The sequence below is a fragment of the Solea solea genome, chromosome 3 (assembly GCF_958295425.1).
Source record: "Solea solea chromosome 3, fSolSol10.1, whole genome shotgun sequence".
NCBI lineage: Eukaryota > Metazoa > Chordata > Actinopteri > Pleuronectiformes > Soleidae > Solea > Solea solea.
In genome coordinates, this window is record NC_081136.1 from 10083572 (window position 1) to 10106945 (window position 23374).

The following is a 23374-nucleotide window of genomic DNA, read 5'->3' on the forward strand; positions in this document are numbered from 1 at the left end:
TTTTCCCATTACCTTTCCTTTATTTCAGCTGGATCGGAACAAAGTGCATTCAAAACATTCACATACAATAAGAAGAAATACACACACTATAGCCACTTTCTAAGCAGGGATATTTTGTCTATAAAAAATATGAGGTGAGGTGAATAATTAAGTAAAAAGGAAACAGTTTAAAATATAAAACTTGAATGTGATAAACAATCATGGCATTTATGCAGGTTTTGAGTATCTTTAAAGTGATCCAATAACACATGTACACTGAATAAAGTAGATTTCTTAAACCCTTACAAACACTATTCCTTTCCGCTCGGCCACAGGCTGCCGATAATTTAAAAATTAAAATGGCTATAATTTGTCTAAATCAAATTTAAAAAGGTATGGTACCATTCTCCATCTCGACTTTTCTCCACTGGTCTCATGGCTTCCCATACTTAACCTTCACGGAAAATACCTGTGGTGTCAGTTCATAAAGACTGACGAGCTACACACACAAAACAAACACAAACACACATTATTATCTGAATTCAAAGAGAATGGAATTGCATGACATTGACGAAGACTGAGCAGCATCTCACCTCTAACAATGCACTCTCTATGTCTGAGTCTGACAGCTTAACAAGTGACTTTAATTTCAAGTTCAGTCCAACAATGTGATCTGGTGATGAAAATATATAACATGTTATCAAAAACACTAGTAAAACACTAGTAAGTAACAAATACAACACAAATACAACACAATCAACAATTGAAGTATAAAAATACTGCACTTAAATCCAAGTCTCTTTACTGCTATGAGAAAGATGTTTAACAATTAATGAAAAATACCTGAAACATGGATATGGACATTTCTGTACACAATTTTATTAAAAAATAAGAATTTTAACTGTGAAGATGGTATTTATTATTTATATTATATATTAATATATTAATACAATATTATTGAGCACAATCTAATATATGAAAAAGGAAATATACTTACAAGGCCCTTTTCCTGTAGCTTTTGGAGTGTACAGAAAGAAACACATTGAGGTGAATTTATGTTGTGAGAAACATACACACACACACACATATATTTATATATATAATATAGGAGTGAATAAAGAAAAATATCAAGGTCACATTAATGAAAAAGTGAAACATCTCACCAGTGACTGCAGTGACGTTTACTCCACTGCTTCTGACATTGTCAAACACAGAGAAGAGATTGAATGTGTATGTAGTTCCAGCGGTGAGATTTGAGACTGTGTAAGTCACTGGTCCTCCTCTCTCTTGTGCTTTGATGTTTATCTCTTCACCATTAAACTGGAGAACAAAGCTGATGGTGTTGTTCACGTTATTCCACTGCAGAGTGATACTGGTCTCATCTTGTCCTGTTGATCTGAAGCGGTCTGTGTTTGGAGGAGCTGTGTCACAACAAAGAGCCACAAAGTCAGTTCATCAAAACACAGCAGTCCACGAGCTTCACCTCAACATCAGTAAAATAAAGGAAATGGTCCTTGGCATCAAGGAACATTTTCAACCCTCCATCATAAATAATGAAACTGCCGAGGTAGTTGACAATTTTAAATAATTTGGACTCATAATAGATAACCTTAAATTTGACACACACATGACGGACATTAAAAAAATTAAGCAACCAGAGACTGCAACCTAAAAGGCCTCATCTCCTATTGCTATACAAAAGCATTATTCAGCCTATACTGCTTTACTGTTCCACATGCTTCTTCGATATGCTCAGTGTCCAATAAAACCTCAGAGGCACCATACGCATTGCAGACACAATATCACAAGACCACACCCACCCACTACACTGCTATTTCACAATCCTTCCCTCCGGACACAGATGTAGAACACAAACATGCAACAAGGCAGGTTTCAAAAACAGCCTGATCCCCTCTGCTATAGCAGTTTTAAACAAAAACTAATAGGAAGTAAAACCATATACAAACAGCTTTTCCACTTGTTTTTTGTTGTGTGATGTTCTTAATGTTGTAATGTGTTCTAAATGTGGCATACCGGTACAGACCTGTGAACATGAATTTCAATAAACTAACTAACTAACAAATGTAAGTAATTTTACAAACTAAACTGGTTTCATCCACATTGTTTGTGGGAACTGCTGTTTCTGCTTCTCTCTGGTTGGTGGCTGCTGCCAAAATAGAAGCTGATTTGAAAGTCATAACATTGTCTATTTCAGGACTGTATCATGTTCTGTACATATGGATCTAGTAAGTAAGGGGAACAGAAGTGTTGACGTCACATGAATTTGGAAAACACTTGGAAAAACCTGAAATATCTCACCAGTGACTGCAGTGACGCTTACTCCACTGCTTCTGACGCTCGCAAACACAAAGAAGAGAGTGAATGTGTACTTAGTTCCAGCAGTGAGAGATGAGACTGTGTAAGCCACTGGTCCGTCTCCATCTGGTGCAGGGATATTTATTTCTGTACCATCAAACTGGAGAATAAAACTGACATTGTTCAGCGTATTCCACAACAGAGTGATACTGGTCTCATCTTGTCCTACTGATGTGAAGTCGTCTGCAACTGAGAGAAATTGAATTATTGTATTGGACAGAAAATGCATAGAATGATAATTACAAATACATTAGGTTGAAATACTTAAGAATAGCTACAATTCTCAACAATGACCAAATTCCTATTATATTTCATTTCAATTAATTATGTAAATACATGATATATAAAAAATCAGTGTCATCAAAAGTTTGTCAGATCAAATACTGCACTTAATATGTAGCCATTCAAGCATTCATTCATTACTTGGTGAATGACAGATGAAAGGGAAACTTAGGGAGCAATCTTCATCTGACCACTCTCCTGAGCCATGGAGTGTTGTGGTGATACATTCTTCTCCAACAGAGTCTGGTTCCCCAAATGCCCAGTGTCGGAACAGAGAAGTGCTCCCATCAGACCACAGTTTTCCCCCGGGGAAACCGATCCACACCGACTCCCCAGAGGAAAGTTTTGTCAGGATGGCATTGTCCGATTCATTCTGTACACTGAAAAACAAACAGTGGAATATAAAGTACACATTCAAAATGAGAACAACTAATAAGAACATGACAAACACACCAACATCCACTGAAATGCATTGTTACTGATTGATAATACAGCACTTTATGTCATTGTGTAAAGATTGGATAACATGTTACCACATTTCTCAGTCACTTGTAGAGTGGGAGCCTAATTAATGTTACTGTTAAAACCTGTGTTTCTCCTCCTAATTAATGTCAAAAAACATCTGCTGTAGAAAAAGTCTATTACACCAGGTTTATCAAAGACATGCTTGAGCGTTACATACACATGTTGTATGAGTTGAAGTCATTAACAGTTTGCTTATTTGCTCAGTCACGTCGTTCTAATCCAAATGTCAATGATCACAGAATTATTAAATTAAACATAAAAAACTGTCTGTGCACTTAGACAGTACTATATGTAAACAGTTGTTGTGAATTAAATTAAACTGCTGAGCAGTGCTAATAAATAACCCTGTTTTTATAAACTAAGCAGTCCAAACTAAAGTAGTTGTTTCAGTTTTCATGGCGTCTCCATTAGTGCATACTGTACCTGGCTAGATCGACATAGTTCAGCCTGCAGTATGTCTGAGCTTCGGTCCAATTTAACTGTCTGTTAATCTTGACAAACAAACGTGTGCCATCAACCATTCCTACATATACAAGAATGCAGAAAAGTAACAATGTATTGAGACATATGAGTAACAGAACATATAGAACATATAATGGGCTATAATATTGGTAATTCCAGATAAAAAAAATACTTGAAAGTGGAAAAACATTTCTGTAAATACTGAGAAGAGAGCCCTTTAATGAGTAATCTTATTTAAAACTCACTCTTATTGAACTCACCAGTGTAGCATATGAAGGGTCGTCTGAGGCTGCAATTCATATTTCCCCATGTACCCCTGCCACCAAATAATACAGTGCAGTTCTGTTGTCCTCCTTGACCATCGTAGATGCTGTCATTTAGGGACCATCCCCAGCTGTTTACCAAATCATCATAGAGACCTATCCAAGCCTGGCCTGTTTAAAAAAAAAAAAAAAAAAAAAAAAAATAAAAATGCTATTTTACACTACAGATTACACTTAATTATTGTGGGTTTTTTTTACAAGGTCCTGTTTCTTTAGTAAAGTTGCCAAAAGGGCTGAATGAAAAGCATTTCCAATACCAGTATTGAGAACTTGCCTGAGTTACTTGTGGTGGTGGTGAGAACAGCAGTGACATTAGCAGTGTTTTCTATGGTAGCCAGGTCAGTGAAGGCCTCTCTACAGAAGTGCTGAGCTTCAGTCCAGTTCAGTGGCATGCTGACAAAGTGGTACTGATAAGTTTGGGCAACACTTACAAGTGCTCCTGCAAAGAAACAAGTACAGGCATATTCAGAAAGATGACTTTATGTCAGAGGTTCAGTGACATCTTCCTCTGTGGAAGTCAACAGAAATGTTTTTGGAATAGACATATTCTAGAGATTGAGGCCAAACTAATCAATATGTACCTCTACAAAGTTCTAATATATTCATAGTCAAATATTTAAGACTGCTCCACAACACTTCTGTTGTGTCACTGACTGGGTTGTTAAGTCACTAATCAGTGAAACATGACCGCAGACTGAGGTTAAAGTCTTTACATTTGCTTTTTTAATTGACCAGGAACAGAATGGCCAGATATGAGAATATCATAATACAGGAAAATTGAATTGTATTTGTTTATGGTTTGTTTTTTTTGAGAAAAATTTGTTTCCTTGAGTGAAGATCACCTCTTGTTTGCCTGCTCAACTTGCCATTCTGCATACCTAACTCCTCTATACGTACCCCCTGCCTTTTTCTGCCTTCTGGCCTTTTTAGACCTGCTCACAGCTTAGCCTTCATTTACTCTGGCACATTTTTGTATTTTTCCTAATTTAAAACTACTTTATGAAAGACACCCAAAATAAACAAGAGACACTTACCTGTGAGCAAAAAGATGGTTGGTCCGTAATCCATGGTATAAACCTGTTAGAAATGTTTTCAAAATTTTAATAATTATTTTCTTCATCTATTTCCACTCACATTAGGTGTGTGTAGACATGCCAGTTCATAAAAAAAACACTGTAAATTATTAATTTTACTCACCTGTATCCTTTTAACCTCTCCTTACTCAACAAAATAGGACCACACCACAGTCTGAGTGCTACTCGTTTGGCGACTGAGTAGTGTTTGATGACTGTCACTGCTCAGCTGCTGTGACTGCTCAGTAAAAAAAAGGGGAGTCTCTCACTGCTAAGACAGACCCAACCCACCAAAGGTGTAAATAAAGTGTCCACAATAACTTAAGAATCACAATATGGCAACAATAATACAGGCTAGCTCATATTACATCCGTTGTCTAAATTGTTCTTGAATCCCAAAAAGTATTGCTTCCCAGCAGTAGCTCGCCTTAAAAAGCATGAGGGTGTCGATGTCCGATGAGCTCTACTTCAGTCAGATGCATGCAGTTCTCATGAATGCAGAAATTGGCAGGTCCTCTATCCTCACTCATCTGCTCACAGGACAATATGATCCAAGGCTCTTCAATCTCTCCTCCAGATGGTGATAATGTCTCTAAACCGGGATTTACCAAAACCTTAGTGAATATTTTCAAATATGCTATTTAACCTTGGTGTGTTTCATTTCAATCTCAACAACAGTAGTTCACTTCTCATCAAGTTTCACCTGGCTCCTCACCTCACGGACCTTGTTGACCAGTATTCGTTTCTGCGATTACACTCATATTCAGGCCTATAGCCTGAAGAACCTGAAGGGCCCCACTAGATGACCGAAAGAAGAATCAAACCTCAGTCCCCTGTGCCCTCAAACATATAATGACCATACAGTATAATTATTTGTTTAGGTTTTTTTGTGTGTGGACATTTTCAGATAAACAAACAGAACAAATCTTGGTATAATTTATTGTTGGCTTTTCTGGTCAGACCCAAATTATCTCACACACAAAGAAAAAACATTTTCTTTGTGTCTGGTTCCAAATAAAACTTGGAACCAGACCTAGCATTACTTCACCCTCCGGTGTGGCACTGTGTGGTGTTATTGAATTCAACACCAGCAAGGGGTGCTCACACTCACATTCATGCAGTTGTCCATTATATTATACAGCAGTCACAACCAGACAGTCATTGGCAATGTATAATATAAGGCATATTATTAGTGGGATTATATTTTTAGTAATACAAATGAATACAACATAAAAGATATATTAATGCTGTATTATAAAAAGGGGCAGAGAGAGAGAGAGAGAGAGAGAGAGAGAGAGAGAGAGAGAGAGATATCTTGTACTTCATCCATGACTCACACACCTTGGTCTTCTCCACTAGAAGGAGCCTGTGCGCCTATGCTGCAGGACACTGGAAGCAGTGGCAGATGTTGCCTTCATGGACACTAGGAAAAAGACAGAGATGGATTTTGAATATGTAATAATTGACAGATAAATTAAAATTAATAGTCACCAGACAATAATAATAATAATATTAATAATACAAATAAAAAAGGCAACAATTGCTAGCTGCTGAAATGCTCTATCACCATTAATTTACAGTAGTGGCATAAGGTAAAAAAGAATAAAATTACATGTAAACAAAAAGCTAAATGAACAACCTGTGCACCTACAGTGATTACAAAAGGACTGACACTCTCAACAACTAATGAGTGGAAAACTGACTTTAAAGTGCATTTATCAAGAGAAAAATAGTATGTAAGTATGGTGAAAATTGGCCTCTATAAATAGATATACAGTACATTGGAGGTGAATATGTACAGTTCCTTTATAAATAAGGCAATGTAAGCATTCCCCTACTTATCTATGCATCTTCTGTTTCCTAAAAAAAAAACATTATGAAAATATTATTGCTTATCACTGCTCCTATAATATAAAATTACAGCAGTAAACCAATGTATTAATAGCTGCATGTAGAGTAAATACATATTTACAAACAAACTCTGTAGTACAACAGAGGATTCACACACATACTGTAAGTGGAAAATAATAATTACATTTACTCACGTTACTGTTAAACTGTATATTAAAGTTTACTTTAAGTATGTTTTTTGGAAGCAGTGTACATTTCGTTACTGAGTTAAAAAAAAGGTCCTGAATTTAAAAAAATAAATAAATAATCACCGGAAGCTTTGGCAGTAAATGATGAGGACAGGTGAATGAATGATGAGGATGATGAGGACAGGTTAATGAATGATGAGGACAGATGAATGAAGGATGAGGACAGATGAAAGACGAGGACGGGTGAATGAATGATAAGAACAGGTGAATAGGCGCTAATTATGGTCCCAGAGTAAGTGAGAAAGTTAAAGTATTTGTGACCCTTGACCCGTTTTGACTGATACATTGTGTGTTTACATATTTTTATTTTGTCAGCACTTTCATTTGTCAAGGTTTGCCTTTAATTAAAAACAATTGTCCCCTTGTCATTTTTGCACGACACAAGAAAGAACCCCAACCTTGTTATTAAAATAACTAACTTTTCTAAGTAAATGTTAAACAAGCTACTTTTAAAAATGTTTTTAACTTGAGTAAATGTTTTACAGCAGTACTTTTACTTAAGTAAAATGTTATCACAACAGTGGTACTTTTACCCGAGTAGAATATTTCAATACTCTTTCCACCTCTGCATAATTCAATCAAACTCATAAAAGATACATTTTACGCCCCTTAATTATGTTAAATCATGTGAATATTTGCGGATTTTCTGGTGAGCACCTGAACACAGCACGAGAACTCCGGAGAAGGAGTGGAAGAGAGGGGGAGACGGAGAAAAAAGGAGAGAAGGGGGAGGCGGCATCATGAAGACTATAGCCGGTATCTAAGCTATCGGACGGGGAGAGCATCTCGTCCTCCTTCGCTCTTTTAGGAGACGTCTGAAAGCGAAGAGAAGAGGATGGAGAAGACGAGTCCGTTTCTTTGTGGTGTGGTGGAAGGTAAGAGCAGCCGAATTAAGAGCTGGTCTCCTGTCACGTCATGTGTGTGTTTTTTCTTTCCTCCTCCTCACCTCGGGGAGTGGATTTTGAATTGACCTACATTTGGAAGCCCATGTTTTGTCAGCTACTGTAAGGGGGCGTGGAAGTGGTATAACGCGTGTTAAGATGAAGAGCGACATTGTTGCGATGTGAAGGTCTAAATGAGATGATGGTGATGATCAGTCAGGCTTGATGTGAAGATCAAAGAGCAGCCGCTGAAAGGCAGTGATGTTGATTTGGCTCAAAGCCTGAGGAAGGAAATACAGACTGGTGGTTATGATGATGATGATGATCATAATAATAAAGGTGAAAAAATAAATGAAAGTAAATCTGTTTGAATAGATTTTGAATTTGAATTTTTAAAAGCCATTATATTTCTGGATATTTTCCCTCTGAATTCAACTAGTCAAAAAATGTTTAATACCTAATGTTCGTGTGTATTTTAAAAGTGATATGAATAGGGCTTCACATTTTCAAGATTTAAAATATTCAAATAGGAATATATATTCAGCATGTTCAATTTTAATGGACTAAATTCACATCCATGTCAAGGACAAGCAATCGTTTTGGTCTGAAATTGAACCAAAACTAAAAAATATATATATATATATATATTAAAAGACTGACACACTCACATGGAGGTTTATTAGAGCAATTTCAATCAACCATTATATTTAATTAATTTGACATCCTGACCACCAGTGAGTCAATACTCCAGCATGACCCACTTATAATACAAATACTGACACACACGCACACACACACACATACACACATACACACACAAACACAGAGAGAGAGAGACTGCAGAATTATTCAAACCACAAAGGTGGGAGCAGGACCTAGCAGGTGCTCCCATTTCTAAAAGAATGCAGCCAGAGATGAATTATGACTCTGACAAACACAGACAGCATGTGACCATATGACCATGTGACCTCTGCTTTATGCTGCACACTATGATAAATGATAAACAGCTGATAAATGTCCAGTTGGGATTAAATGCTGCAGTGTTATATATGAGCTAAAAAACAGTACATGTTTCTGCAGTATATATATATGGTATACTGTATAAGGTAAATACCAATATATTTAGTCAATAGTTGTGGCTGTGATATATTGTCATTAAATCATGGCTTTGAATGAATTGAATTGTGGCAATATGAGAGTTCATTAATTCAAGAAATCAAGATATGTTAGGGCTGCAGAAACAATTTTGATAATTGATTATTCATATACATATATATATTTTAAATATATAAACCAAGCTTTCTGATTTTTCAGCTTTTTAAATTTGACAAAGAAATCATTCAAGATGAAAAACTTTGGTTTGTGGACAAAACAAGACATCTTTTCCAGGTTTGGGAAACACCAATCAACATTTTCAGACATTTTATGGACCAATCGACAGATTTGTTGAAGCGCTAAAATATTTTTAAAGTTTTCATCAGTTTACAGTCAATTAAGCACATTAGTCTTACGTAATTGGGCTGAAAAAATGTTTTTAAGTCAAAATCATACTTCCAAATTACACAATCTAATTTCTGATTGTTCTATGTTCAGTAAATGTAACTAAGACATGTTGGAAACAATGTATATATTTATGTTCTCACCCTTGTATTGGTATATAGAGTAGTTCATGTAGTAATTGATTGTGTTGTATGGTAAAGCAGTAGATAACGTGGTAGAAAATTGATGGATATGTCAAATCAAACTACAATTACAATATCCATTAGAGAAATCACAATGACAATCATTCAGCCCTACTTAGTAATCATACGATAGTGAGTGTTCAGGACAGACAAAACATTGTGTCTCGGCGCTGTCCATGGTGCTGCTGCATTTATTACATGACCTGTAGCTGTAAATGTCTAACTACATTGCAAAAGTTCAAGAGAAGCCACCCGGAGCTACTTGCATGTGTAGTGATATGGAACTATGATATACTGTGATAAAACACCTAACAACCGAGTTATATGTGTGATAAGCATTGATGCATGTGTTTGGTCCATGGTGCTGTTTCAGTGAGCTCGGTATGGATTATTTCCATAGCGATTTGATCAAATGTTGGGAAATACCATGATCAGTATAAATTATGAGACATAGAAAACTATTACTAACCAAGTTCAATTTACAACTTAAAGTACAAGTTAAAGAAATAAGAAAAAACGTTAAACTTAATCACTGTTAGAATCTAAACTGCAGACCTACACTTTTGTACATTTACAGGGCATTTTTTGACTCAGGCTTCAACACTACCTAATTTCCGGGGGCATTAAAAGCCCCCATCATGTGAATTTCGAGGACAGCTTCAGATATTTCATGGCCATTTTGCAGCAAGCCCCCACTAATTTCCTACCCTGGTATCCATTCATGCTCATTTCTTATTTTTCCTATCCAGGATTCTATGGGAGGCCATGGTCTATGGACCAGAGGAAAGTTCTCTTCCACTGGTAAGTCTGTAGCCACTCTCTCTGAGCTCAGGTGAGCCACTTTCATTCTGCATCAGGCATTTCCATCACACCGCTGTAGAATATTTACACATCATTTCAGTCAAAGCACCATTTAAATCATCTGTCATCTATTCATGAAAATCAACAAGCACACAAATACAAGAACACTCATTTCATTCATTTCGAATGAAATGATATTTTAGTTGTGATACTAAATTTGCTTAGATTTTCATAGAAATAATGCTGCAAATTGTACAAAATTTAAACTCTAACCTGCTGTGTCATTAAAAGTATTAAGGCTAAAGTAAGTGCATCAGTCAGTTAAAGCCACGATAATATGTCACGCATCCAATGCCCTATGACGAAACCACAAGGATGACTGTGACTTAAAAAACTTTGTCAGTGTAGCAGCAGCTGAGTGAGCGAGTGTGTGCGCTCCAGGGTTATTTTTAGATTTTCTTTTTTAGACGCAAGTGTGAGGGGGGCAGGCTGAATTTATACATTGTGTGAGTGTTGCATAAGTTTTGGCAGAGTGGGGCTTTTTGATGCATCTACAGTAGTGTGTGTGTGTGTGTGTGTGTGTGTGTGTGCTTGAGAGAGGTATGCTGCATCATTGTGGAGGCGACTTACAGGCCATCTGTCCAGGAAGAGAAGCACAGAGAAAGAGAGAGAGAGAGAGAGCGCGCGAGAGAGAGTGAGAGAGAATAATAACAATCTGCCCACTAAGCCTTTAATTAAAAAAAAAAACTTTCTTGATGGCAGAGCCCTGTATAGAAAAATTTACATATTCTTCTGGTTTGAAAGGTGAAGCCCCGGAAATAGGATGAAAGACACAGTTAGCCACCAGGGGGCAACTCAACTGGTTGCAAAAAAACCTCAGTTTGAATGTAATGTCTATCACAGATGTGATATCAGCACCAGATACACACAGGGAATGTAATCTCAAAAGAAAAACAGGTCCAAAGGTTGTAACAGAAAAATGAAAAGTCCAAATCAGGAAACCCACAAATGACAATAAGAGCTGACCCATGTATTGAATCGGTTACTGTGTGTATGATTAAAAACACGCTGATGTCGAGCAATTTTCCATCCTAGTACTATGCGCTATTTATAATTCAGGAGGTCATTTCCTGTAACTGAGGTGGCCATGATCGATACCCTGGATCAATTTTCTTGTTGTTTTTTGTTTGTTTCTTTTCCCTTTAGTTTAGAAAATTTGAAATATGAATAAAAACAATATTAATGAAGCAACTCAGTGTTACCTTGTCAAAATTGTCAAATTAAGACACAAACGACAACATCTACAATGATTATTAGGCCATTTAATGTAAAACTCTGCTGTTATGACACCCCTGCCAAAAATTCTAGGAGAAACATTGCATCTTGTAAATTGAGTGGCTGCATCTGATATGTGAAATGAATTTGAAGTGAATTAAGTGATTGTGTTTCATATGTAACACTTAAAAGCATCACTACAAATTCCTTGTACTGTATGTGGACTTAGCTAATGAAGCTGATTGTAATTCTGATTACGAATTTCCACCATCCTCCCGATTCACAGATTTAGATTTATTTCTGGCTAATATCTTTGTCCCCCAGGATGCAACAGTGGGGGCTGAACACCTACTTGTATGGTCCCAAAGACGACTTAAAACACAGACTGTTGTGGAGAGAAGTCTATTCACCTGAAGAGGAGGGTGAGAACTATGAATTTTAATCACTTCTTTCTTTTCTTTTTAAGTATGTTTAGTCTATTTTTGAGTCCAACATTGATTGGGGAGAATAGTAACTATTTTGAAATTGAATATTGTAGCTTTATTTTTCATTGCCATCATACTTTTTAAGTGTTTTAGTTTGTCCATTAGTATATTTATTTTATTGCACTCTGGAAGACGATGTCAGTCATGAGATATTAGAGCCAAACTTAATTTCCTAAGTGGTAAAAAAATACATATTTACTGTAATAAATGAGGGCCACACGGTGGTGTAGTGGTTAGCACTCTCGCCTTGCAGCGAGAAAACCCGGGTTCGAGCCCCGGTTGGAACAAGGGCCTTTCTGCATGGAGTTTGCATGTTCTCCCCGTGTGTGCGTGGGTTTTCTCCGGGTTCTCCGGCTTCCTCCCACAGTCCAAAAACATGCGATGTGGGGATAGGTAAATTGGACAATCTAAATTGACCATAGGAGTGAGTGTGAGAGTGAATGGTTGTTTGTCTGTCTCTCTATGTGGCCCTGCGATGGACTGGCGAACTGTCCAGGGTGTACCCCGCCTATCGCCCGATGTAGCTGAGATTGGCACAGCACCCCCCGCGACCCTCTAGCAGAGGATAAAGCGGTAGATGATGACTGACTGACTGACTGTAATAAATGACTGAAAAAGTTGAGTTCTCTCAATTTGCCAGCCTCCCTTTAATGTGCCAATAAAATAATAATTTTCTTTTCTTTTTTTTCATTTATAAATGTCAAACTCTGCACTCCTCCTCTCAGCTCAGCTGCGTACTCTCATAGCAGAGGCCCATTCAAGAGGCCTGAGGTTTGTTTACGCCCTCTCTCCTGGTCAGGACATTGTCTTCTCTTCTTCCTGTGACCTGACACTGCTCAAACGCAAACTGAGACAAGTATGGAACATGCCATAAGAGGATAATACAACACTCATGTAATTGTTTCAAGGGTTGACTCATCTCTCTCTCTCTCTGTAGGTTTCGGACCTGGGTTGCCAGGCATTTGCCATTCTGTTTGATGACATTGATCACTCCCTGTGTCAGGCTGACAGCGAGGCCTTCTCTTCATTCGCCCATGCTCAGGTCACTGTAACCAATGAGATCTATCGATTTTTGGGGGATCCACCTGTCTTCCTCTTTTGCCCAACAGGTAGGACCGGAGGTGTATGTGGTCCACAAGTTTACATAAAATTCTTTACACTAAATTGTAATCAGCAAACATCGATCTCTCTCTGTTCTTGTAGAATACTGTGGTTCTCTGTGTTCTCCCAGTGTATCCAAGTCTCCCTACCTGCAGACTGTTGGAGAAGACCTGCTTCCCAACATCACAGTAATATGGACAGGTCAGAAATAAATGCAAAACCTATTATTCCTGTAGAACAATTTCTTCTTGTCTTGTCTTGTCTCTTATTTCCTGTTGTCACATTCGCTGACAGCTTCCACACACAACCTCCTCCACAGACCAAAACCACAAATTAAAGTAGGGTGTTCATACACCCACATGCATCAGAAAGTGCAGCCTCAGATGTACACCCACACTCACTCTTGTCTCCCTCTCTTGCAAATTGCAGGTTAAAAAAATATATTGTTCATTCTGGTGTTAAAATCGATGACTAAAACATGTCAGAATTAGGAAAGAGGAGAATTGAAATGCAAATGAAGTTGCATGTTTAGTGCCCTAGTTTGCTTATGTTGCCGTTTGACTGCTTCAGGACCTGAATTTTAGTTTCTTTTACGACCCTCTGATTAGTTATTGCGATAGAAAACAGAAGTAGAAAATAAGTATTATAGGTTCTTTGTTTTCTGAATTCCAGGATTTTGAAGTCATAAAAGCATCATGTCACAGCCCTTGTGGTCACATAGATTTTCAAGTAATCACAGTGTGGGCCTTAGATCCATTACACTTTTATAACCTCATTCGTTATTGTTCTGTAGGCAAGTGATAAATAGTGAGAGAACAATTTATTCACATCAGTACCTGGTTTGTCACTCTCTGATTTCTCCGTTTCTCAAATCTTTTTCCGTCACTCTCCGTCCCACAGGCAGCAAGGTCATCTCTCGGAAACTATCTGTTGACTGCCTGGCTGAGCTGGAGTCTGTCCTCCAGCGCCCGCCGCTCATCTGGGACAACCTGCATGCTAATGACTATGACTCCAGACGTCTCTTCCTGGGGCCATTCAAGGGCCGAGAGCCCCAGCTGAGGAGCCACCTGAGGGGCTTGTTGCTGAACCCAAACTGCGAGTTTGAAGCCAACTACATCCCACTGCACACACTGGGGAGCTGGTACAGATCTGGAGAAGAGGAGAGGAAAGGTGAGGGCATTGGACAAAGGAATGGAAAGGATGGATGGTAGAATATGAGACAGGAGATTTCCCAAGTTAATTAATGAAAATTGTATCTGCCAGACATTGGTCATGCGAAGTTAGTCTCATTGCTTCTGCAGAAATGTTTAATAAGCTAGTGTTGCTTGACAACAAACACAATTTTAAGCACCAGACAGCTCAATCTCGTGTCCAGGACAAAGCCACTCAATGTCTTTTCACCTAAAGTTTCACAGAAAATACATTCTGGCCCCAGTTAAGTTCATTATGCAGTTGCTCTTTCTCTATTTTAATTTGACATCTGCTTCATACTCATTGGATTTAATTTACCCTGACAGTCAAAAACACATGAGAATACAGCCAGAGCAAGACAGAGGCAACAAGGGAGTTGGATGGAAATGAGCAAGAGAGAAACCACTGTTGCGTGTGATGTTTTCCTGTAGACTAAGTGTGAGGAGGGAGAGATAGCGATGGAGAAGTAATTGCGTTGTGTGATGAAGAAAGAAACAAGAAGAGAGGAATATCCCTCTCTGCAGGAGAGGCCAGGCTGAGTCTTTAAGGAAGGGAAAGTAAATAGATGAAGGACAGACTGAAACCTGTGACATGGAAGGAAATGTTTTTTAAGGATTACTTAAGATTGGTGTTACCAATAATTACTGCACAGTCCCTTTTGTGGTAGGATTTTAAGTGTCTGACTTTAAGTGTGGTCAATTTAAAAAACAAACACAAGTAATAGTAGTATATAAAACAAGACCGATATCTTTTTACAATGAAAGGTTAGGTTATGTATGTGATCTTTTTATGGTTAGCCTCTAAACACTAAGCTTAACTTATATTTTTTAATTTACACATACAATATTTGCAATTACACATACAGTGCATTTTAGGGTTAGTCCTGCATTAAAACCATAGAGTGTAACTTCAAAATATAAACAAACGTCCGATTCAAACCATTGTCAAATGAGTTCACACAATGCGGGCTGAGCATGAGTGAGTGCTCCAGTGAGAGCGAGGCCCAGTTGTGTGTGAATGTAACTATATACATTCTTGGTACTCTAACAAGTGTTTTCTGCTAAGGTGGAGTAAATTGCTCATTACTGCTATTACCACTATAGTACTTTCTTCAGCTAAGCCCTTGCGTGTGTGGTGCAGCAGTGACAAGCATCCCCCCTCGAACAGTGTCATATTATAAACAAATTAATATCGGCTTTTGGTATGAATGAAATACCCCCCAGCACTAGGCAGAATATCAACAAAAATCACCAAAAGTTACACACTGTAGTTATAAGTGTGAAGAATAACTTCAACAGCAAAGACAGGACAAGCTGTGTTTTAGGAAAGGTGTGTGTCTCCTTTTCTGTTTGTGGATAAATATGACAGATGAACCATTACTGTACGTGTATGTCTGGGTAGTACTGCCCACATGACTGATAATACCAGTTTTCCTTGTTGTGTAATGTTTGAATAAATGTATTTTAGTATCATCTTATGTAATAGCACCATGTTGTATGTGCTGCAGATGAGGATTGTGAGTACTGTCCGGACAGAGCTCTGTCTGCTGCACTACATGATTGGATGGAGGAACTCAACCAACCACTGCAAGCAGGTATGTGTCTGTGTAGGTTCCCAGTCATTCAGGTCACTGTATCTTCAGGAGCTTAAATATAGGCAACTGGACTTGCTTTGATCAACCTGAAGATGTTTCTCCTCGCATCCAAGAGGCTTCTTCAGTTCAGGTAGAAACGTCCAGAAATATTAGCCTCTGTAGGCTGAAATCTGTCTATTTAGATTGTTACGTTAAACAATGCAGGTTCTTCACTCCCCGACCCAGTTTAAAGTTGTTAGTTTCAGTGTGAATTCACACCTTAACTGAACTCCTGAACATGCAAGCAGGTACTGAAATCTGCTTGTGCCTGATGAGTCTTGCACTTCCCAAGTTGCTTTGTGACTATAACAATCTTTGAATGGACCACTAAAATCAATGTATACATTTACTGCATTGTTTCTGATAACCTCTTATTTGTGCTTAAAACATAACATAATATACTTTATATTTCAGGTCGGCAGAGCACAAGAGCAGACCAGCGTTCCTCCGCTCTTTCGTCTCGCTGCAAAACACCTGAACGATCTGATGGTCCCTCCTCATTCAGAGGGACCTCAGCCGTGGCTAAACTCCCTGTCTTCCCCCTGAACTCCAGCTCACCTCCATCCTCACCTACTAACGTCAAGGGAGAGAGGGAGGGCCGAGATGGGGAGATGAAGAGGTCAATTCAGCCTAGTCAACCACTTGGATCCAGACTTGGAGCACCCTCAGGGGGGAACCGAGGACAGAAGGCCAATGATCAAGGGCTCTGTGGTGGGAAGGGCCTACTAAGTGAATCCCAAGTACGGCTGCTGGTTGGTCTTCACTATCTTCCTCATGAACATGGTCCATCTGCACAGAAATTACTACAGGATCTGACCTGGCTTAAATCAAACTGCCAAGCAATCAGTGCTAACAGCAAAAAGGCACCTCAGAAAGTATGTGTTTGTTCTTTGTGCATATCTCATTGTGAAATTCGTTGTGGTGTATGAAAGAGCACAATACTCACAATATCATTGACCACGTGTGTCCTCAGGTCGATGAGTGGCGTGGTCGAGCCTCTGGGTTCTTGTCTCTGTGCGATGAAATTGCACAACTCCACTACAGCGTGGTGGGCGGGGCTAACAGGGCTGTGCTCTATGACCTTTACCCTTATGTGTGGGACCTTAGGAACATGGCTCTGGTGGCAAAGGCCTTCGTATACTGGCTGGGTAGGGACACAAATCAAATCAATTTAGTTTCTATAGCACCAAATCACAACATACAGTCCATTATCTCAAGTCAAGTTATCTCAAGCAAGTCCAGTTGCCTATTTATATTTTCCTTTATTTTTACCTGACATTAGAAAAGAACATTTTATAACCCATCCACTTTAAACTGACAAAAAACATTCAACATATTATTTTATTACATGTTGATTTTGATTTGGATGTCTTAGTGACTACACACAGATGCAGATATTGACTAACCCTGCAATAGAATATTGTAGTTCAAAATAGCAATATCATTATATCTTAGTATCACATATGCTTTTCTGTACGTACTATACTCTTAAATAATACTACACTTAGAATAATGAAAAGGTTCTGTGAATTTAAGTGTTTATTTTAAATACTCTCTTTCCTCACTTAGATGGCCGAGTGTTGAGTGACAGCTCCACCCTGGGTTCCTGGAGGAACTGCTTCCACTGTGAGTTGGCAAGACCTTTAAAATCTTTGTTTGCCAATCAGTGCCTGAAATAACCTGCCACCACTAGACTCTGCTGCACAAATCATCCTCACCTTGAGGTAAATTGTGTGTTATTGCCAACCAAAATTCAGTCATTCATTTATAGCATAGAACACAAGAAGTTACAAGTGCAGTGGGGACTTAACCACCAGTTACACTTATAATAGAAGCAACACATATAAATTACGGAAAAAGTGTATTAATCGCCTCAATATATGTTGTGGACCTGTAATATAAGATGTATGCTGGCATGAATAAAGCAAATGTATTATTTTCCATCTCTGCTAACCTTTCATTGGTCCTAACCACATGATGCCCCCCCCCCCCCCCCCGGACATTTGGTTCTCGGCTGTGACAGGGTGTGGGAAGACGACCGGAGCTGACCTACTGGGAGTAGAATCAGAGCCATGGGTGTTCAAAGGAGGCGTGTCAGGGGAAGTGCAGGTAAAAACCTTTTTTTTCTTTCTTAACACTTATTTGGTAAATTTGTTGAATTTGTAAATTACAGCTATGTTATTATGCTATCTAGTCCTAATATTTCCTTACTATCAGTGAGTTCACTGCAAAATGTGTGTGTGTGTGTTTAGATGCTTCTCCCAGTAGGTAGCAACAGTGAGCTCTTCAGTCATCCTCCTCCTCTCTTCCCTACCTCTCGTCTTTATAACATCAGACCCTACCACGGCAAGGACAAGGCATGTACTCTCTCTCTCTCACACACAACATTTCTACAGCAGTAGCCATAAACCTGATGCATACATCTTTGAAAACTGGGAAAACTGGGAAAACAGATTCCCAAAGACAAAGGTGGTCTAGCTTTACTAAATCTTTTAGAATATTACTATGCAGCACAAATTTATTGGTTTATTGGTGTGACTCTGATTACATTGCTAGGTGGAAGGAAATTAAAAACTGAGGCATTTCATGTTCACAGCATGATAGCAAACAGGAATATATTTAAGAAATATGAGAGGATGCTTTCATCAGTGACTAAATTCACTCTGGATGTATGGTTTACAGTGGTTAGGAAATACAATTTGAAGAGGGAAATCAAAATCTTGACTTGGGTGACCCATGATGCTAAATTTAAACCAGGGACAATTGACAGTAGTTTTGAACAAATATTGGTATAACAGCAATTTCAGAAAACAGACTTTCTGAATCTCAAGAGGGAATGGCTTGGAGGATATTGACAAGTTTAGGTATCTCCAAGTTAAATATTTCTTTGAGAAAGATATCAAACCAGATCTTCCCCAAGACCTAAATAAAGTGACTGCAACATAATGTAAGGCATATAAAAATAACACTGAGAAAGTGATTTCATTATTATATCAAGGTCTAGTAAAGAACAGAGGAACCTCCACATTGTATATTCGAGACAGATGGGTAAAAGAGAGTAGGACACCACTAACAGAAGAGGACTGGTATAACATATGTGATATACATCGAACCACCACAAGCTCCAGGATGTGGAAAGAATTCTGCTGGAAACTATAGTCAGATTCTTTATTACTCCTGAAATTAAGAACAAATTCTTATCCATACAACAAGCATGCTGGAGACAGTGTGGGGAGCAGAAAGCAGGTCATACTCATATTTTTTGGGAATGTACTAAGGTTAAAAAATACTGGAATGATGTATGGGCTGAATTGGGGAAAATACTGGGATACAAACTACCAATGTCATTTGAGGTGTTATATCTATGTAACCTGACAAGGGGAAATGTACAGTGTGAGGACAAGTATTTGGTCAAAATACTTCTGGCTGCGACCAAGAAGGCAGTCACGAGGAAATGGTGTACTGAAGGCTCTCCCACTCTGAGGAACTGGTTGGACACAGTCGAGGAGATATACAATATGGAAAGTCTCACATATATACTGAGACTCCAACAAACGGCATTCAACACTAAATGGGACAAATGGACAATGTATAAATCTCACTGGAGACTCTGAATGAAGTTAAAAACATTTTAATACCACAACAAAAGTTATTTTTCCTCAAAAATAAATAAAGAATGGGTATAAAATTAGAGATTAGAATGGGAAAAGGGTTAGGGTTAGAATGGGAAAATTAGGGAAAATTAGAGAGAGATTGGGAGAAATTGAAAGTGTGACAAAAGTAAACCGTTTTTTGGACCATGATTGTTCAGTCACCTTTGAATTTTTTCATCTAACTGGTGTGGGGAAACTGAGACATAAAAGCACAACCATCCATCAAAGTGATGCAATTTCTGTGTAAATGTGTGCAGATGGAGTTGTACCGTATGGTCCGACAGCTTCACCTGAGGACTCAGGGTGGCCAGGAATCCAATTTTGCTCACCCAGATGTCGTAGGAGACAGGTAATTGTTTGTGGGAGGAAGAAAGAAAGAAAGAAAGACGAGGCATTAGGCAGAGTAATAATCTACATTCCACATCAATGACAACTATATTCACAGGTTGTATGCCTATGCAGCAACAAGAGCTGTCTGTCCCACTCTTTCAGGTATACGTAAGAAATATCATGAACTCATATTGTATGAAAAATTCATCAGGAATGCAACACAAAGGATTTCTTTTAAACTCTTTTGTGGAATATTCACTTAGGGGCCATTCACATACAGTTTTAAAACTTGTCCTGAAAACCAAATGAAAGATATTGGAGAGTGTTGTGCTCCTTCTCCTCCTAATGTCAGGTAGTTCAAACCAATCCTGCACAAACCGAAAGACAGTTCCAAAAGGAGCTACACTTACACCATTTTTACAAATCATAAGCATAATTCTACGGCTGTAAATTCAATCAGTACACACTCATATAAAACACAACATGACTGGTTGGTGATTCTGCTTTTATAGTTATACCTTTTCATTTCCGTAGGTGTCTTGGGCCGTGCCTGGCGATGTGCCCAGAGTACAGCTTCATCCTGGAGGATGAGCTGGGTGTATGTGGCTGTGTGTTGGGCATCTTTGATGTTCGTTCGTTTGCTAAGCGATGCCAGGCCAGCTGGATACCTGCCATGAGGGACAAATACCCCCCCAAAGTAGGCACAACACACCCCAAAACACAGGTGAATATGAGGAGGTGAAAAGGCTAAAAATGACTTAAATAGCACAATTCATTTCACCTAATATCTTCTTGAGAGGGCAATGCATTCAAATGTTTAGACATATCAGTACCTCCAGCTACACCATCAGGATATCTGTGATGGATTAATAAGTCACTCAGAGGTAGATGGAACACAGATAAACAACACATACACAAAGACTGCACAAACTGTCAAATTGCCTTCTACTCGAGGCTTTCAGTGAACTGTATGGATGTCAGGATGCAACAAACTTGGTGACTGTGTGTTGATCTCAGGCAAAGAGCCAAACAGAGCTGTTGGTGAGCGACACAAATGGTCCCTCGCTGACATGTGTGGGGGAATTATCAGCCCACTCTGTGCGTCATGATGTGCACTGACAGTCACATTTCTGTTGACTGTCAGTGCACATATTAACACAGTTGTGAAAACTTCACTGTTGAAATGTTAACTGTTATGTAAAGCCAAAGTGGCCAAACAGAGTCTTTAAATGGAGTATGTTACTGAATGCAGGGGAATAACATCTGTGTTTTATTTTTGTGACTCAGACATATAGTTGCCTTGATTTTTGATACTTTTACACAATTGAATGACACAGTTTGTCAGACCAATCATGGGTCTGTGTTTCCAAAAAATAATGCTGTGCAACACAAAAACTCCCTGATCTACTGAATTTGTAAGTCTGTCAAATAGGACTCATTGGTAGCATCTAGTGGCAGCTGTGTGTGTTGAAATACCAGTTTCCACCACCTAACCTGGGCTAAAAAGGAGAGATTGTTTTCTAGTTAAATTCACAAAGTGAAACAATGCAAAAAGCAAATTGCAAAGATTTCAATTTAATCGTTCACTTTTTGATCGTTAAAGCTGCAGCAAATTATCGATTCATAATTGATTCAATGATTGCAGAATTAATTGTCAACAATTTATTGTCAACACTTTATAAAATCAAACTTGGGACTTCATGTTCTGGTTTATTTGCCCCTCTATGAGGATAAACTGAAGACCACTAGTTTGTGGTAGATTGAAGTTGGGAAAACCTGATGGACATTTTACAACGCTTTGTGCATTTTAATGGATGAAACAACTAATCAATTAATAGAGAAAATTATTTGATAATAAAATGAATCGTTAGTCTGTTGGAAAAAATTCATATCTCAAAGTTCTCATCCTTGCATTAGTTTAATAGTTAATATTTATATGTCATGTAGTAATGCTCTATCTTTTAAAAATATATACGTATTTGTTTTATATATGTATATATATATATATATATATAAAACAAATGTGAGGGAAGATTTAAATAAAGCCTAACTTAAAATATATATATGATATTGCAAATCAAGTCATAGGCACAAGTTATATTAAAAGTAATAGCAATTATTACAGCATCACAATTAGATACTTTATCCAAGTCATTCAGCCCTACACTCTACTGTCGTTTGAACGGTACAGGACAGAGTGAAGTTGCAGGACATCTTTCTAACATTAGCAACACATTGTGAGGACAGACGTCCTTGTGTCTCTGCTTTTCTCTGTGCAGGATTTGATCCAGCTGATGGAAGAGGACCAGGGTGAGTACCCAGACTCGCTCCTTTATCACTTCCCCTCCCAGCTGCGACTGGATGCTCTGCCGGAGCTTGTGGACATCAGCATCAGCCGCACCCTGCTCATCGCCCTCCTCACTGCACTCAAGGCAAATGGTAAAGACAAAAAGCACTGAGGCATTGCAATCAATCATGTCTGCATCGCTCTTTTTTTGCTTACAGTTTAGGTTTTTCTTTGTGTACTGTGTAATTGTGATACAATTATCAACATTGATATTGGTAGCTGGATACCTGCTGGCACTGATAACATGGCTAAAGCAGTGAACATACTCTTAAGATATTGCAAATTTAATATCTTTAGCAGCTGGCAGTCAGGAAGCGAGTGTGTGGCTACTGTTGCGTTGTTAAGTTGAAAAGCTTTACTGAAGACAGCGCAGATCCAAGGAGAAGTGAGACAATGCCGAACATGAACAACGAGATGTTAACAGTTGGGCATCGTCTGTCATTCTGCCAGAGAATATCTCTAGTTTGGAGGAGAGGAGGAGAGACTACAGGTCAAGAAGTCTGGTGGCTTCCTCTGCTGATGCATAGAGTTGACTCTACCCCAGTGAACAAAGATAGAATAAGGAACACTCTGTAGACAAATTATGGGTGCCAGGGTTACACAGAGGCCTTTGTGATTTGGGAGTTGCAGCTGGTCTATACTGTTTATTTAAAGGCCAAATAATAAGTTTTTCCCTTACAGCTACCAGGCTTGTACATGGAAGCAGCATGTTTGGTGAAGCCAGTATTGATAATGTGTCCTCATATAACCACACCTCACAAACCTTAACTATCCCTTTAAAATTAGGGAAAGGAATGTGAGCACTCACATCTGACAAAACTAAGATACTGATGTTACAATTTCTCTGTCTGGATACACTCTTGATCTAAGCATGAG

At 38.5% G+C, this 23374-nt stretch overlaps 2 protein-coding genes across 4 annotated transcripts in view; one reads left to right on the plus strand and one right to left on the minus strand.

The window, feature by feature from the left end:
- Positions 1–14320, minus strand: LOC131456549 (uncharacterized). Of its 2 annotated transcripts, XM_058624972.1 has the most exons (14): positions 14181–14320; positions 6362–6443; positions 5736–5818; positions 5145–5612; positions 4982–5024; positions 4222–4386; positions 3885–4058; positions 3586–3685; positions 2779–3017; positions 2299–2544; positions 1143–1400; positions 977–994; positions 573–652; positions 1–478 (listed from the first exon to the last, which is right to left on the minus strand). In XM_058624972.1, the coding sequence occupies exons 5-14, from the start codon at positions 5013–5015 to the stop codon at positions 413–415; spliced, it is 1380 nt and encodes a 459-aa protein (XP_058480955.1). In that variant the 5' UTR covers positions 5016–5024; positions 5145–5612; positions 5736–5818; positions 6362–6443; positions 14181–14320; the 3' UTR covers positions 1–412. The 2 variants fall into 2 exon arrangements, with proteins under 2 accessions (XP_058480955.1, XP_058480956.1); XM_058624973.1 differs by lacking the exon at positions 5736–5818.
- si:dkey-183c6.8 (protein O-GlcNAcase) overlaps positions 7818–23374 on the plus strand; it is an 18894-nt gene continuing 3337 nt past the window's right edge. Inside the window, exons 1-16 of one of the 2 annotated variants that reach the window (XM_058624968.1) lie at positions 7818–7994; positions 10432–10483; positions 12083–12180; positions 12969–13099; positions 13181–13352; positions 13447–13545; positions 14245–14514; positions 16043–16129; positions 16583–17043; positions 17142–17316; positions 17738–17794; positions 18192–18277; positions 18421–18525; positions 20079–20170; positions 20686–20875; positions 22431–22590. In XM_058624968.1, coding sequence (XP_058480951.1) covers positions 7955–7994; positions 10432–10483; positions 12083–12180; positions 12969–13099; positions 13181–13352; positions 13447–13545; positions 14245–14514; positions 16043–16129; positions 16583–17043; positions 17142–17316; positions 17738–17794; positions 18192–18277; positions 18421–18525; positions 20079–20170; positions 20686–20875; positions 22431–22590 — 2275 coding nt within the window. In that variant the 5' untranslated portion in view covers positions 7818–7954. The remainder of the gene's footprint in view (positions 7995–10431; positions 10484–12082; positions 12181–12968; positions 13100–13180; positions 13353–13446; positions 13546–14244; positions 14515–16042; positions 16130–16582; positions 17044–17141; positions 17317–17737; positions 17795–18191; positions 18278–18420; positions 18526–20078; positions 20171–20685; positions 20876–22430; positions 22591–23374) is intronic. The other variant, XM_058624969.1, reaches the window with a different exon arrangement.

Bases quoted from the DNA above. Each gene is read 5' to 3' on its own strand.
- LOC131456549 (XM_058624973.1), bottom strand. From the start codon at position 5,015: ATGGATTACGGACCAACCATCTTTTTGCTCACAG. The intron at 3,686-3,884 runs GTGAGTTCAATA...TTGTATATGTAG, and splicing joins ACCCTTCATATGCTACACTG to GAATGGTTGATGGCACACGT. The intron at 2,545-2,778 runs GTAATGAATGAA...AATTTCTCTCAG, and splicing joins TTTCATCTGTCATTCACCAA to TTGCAGACGACTTCACATCA.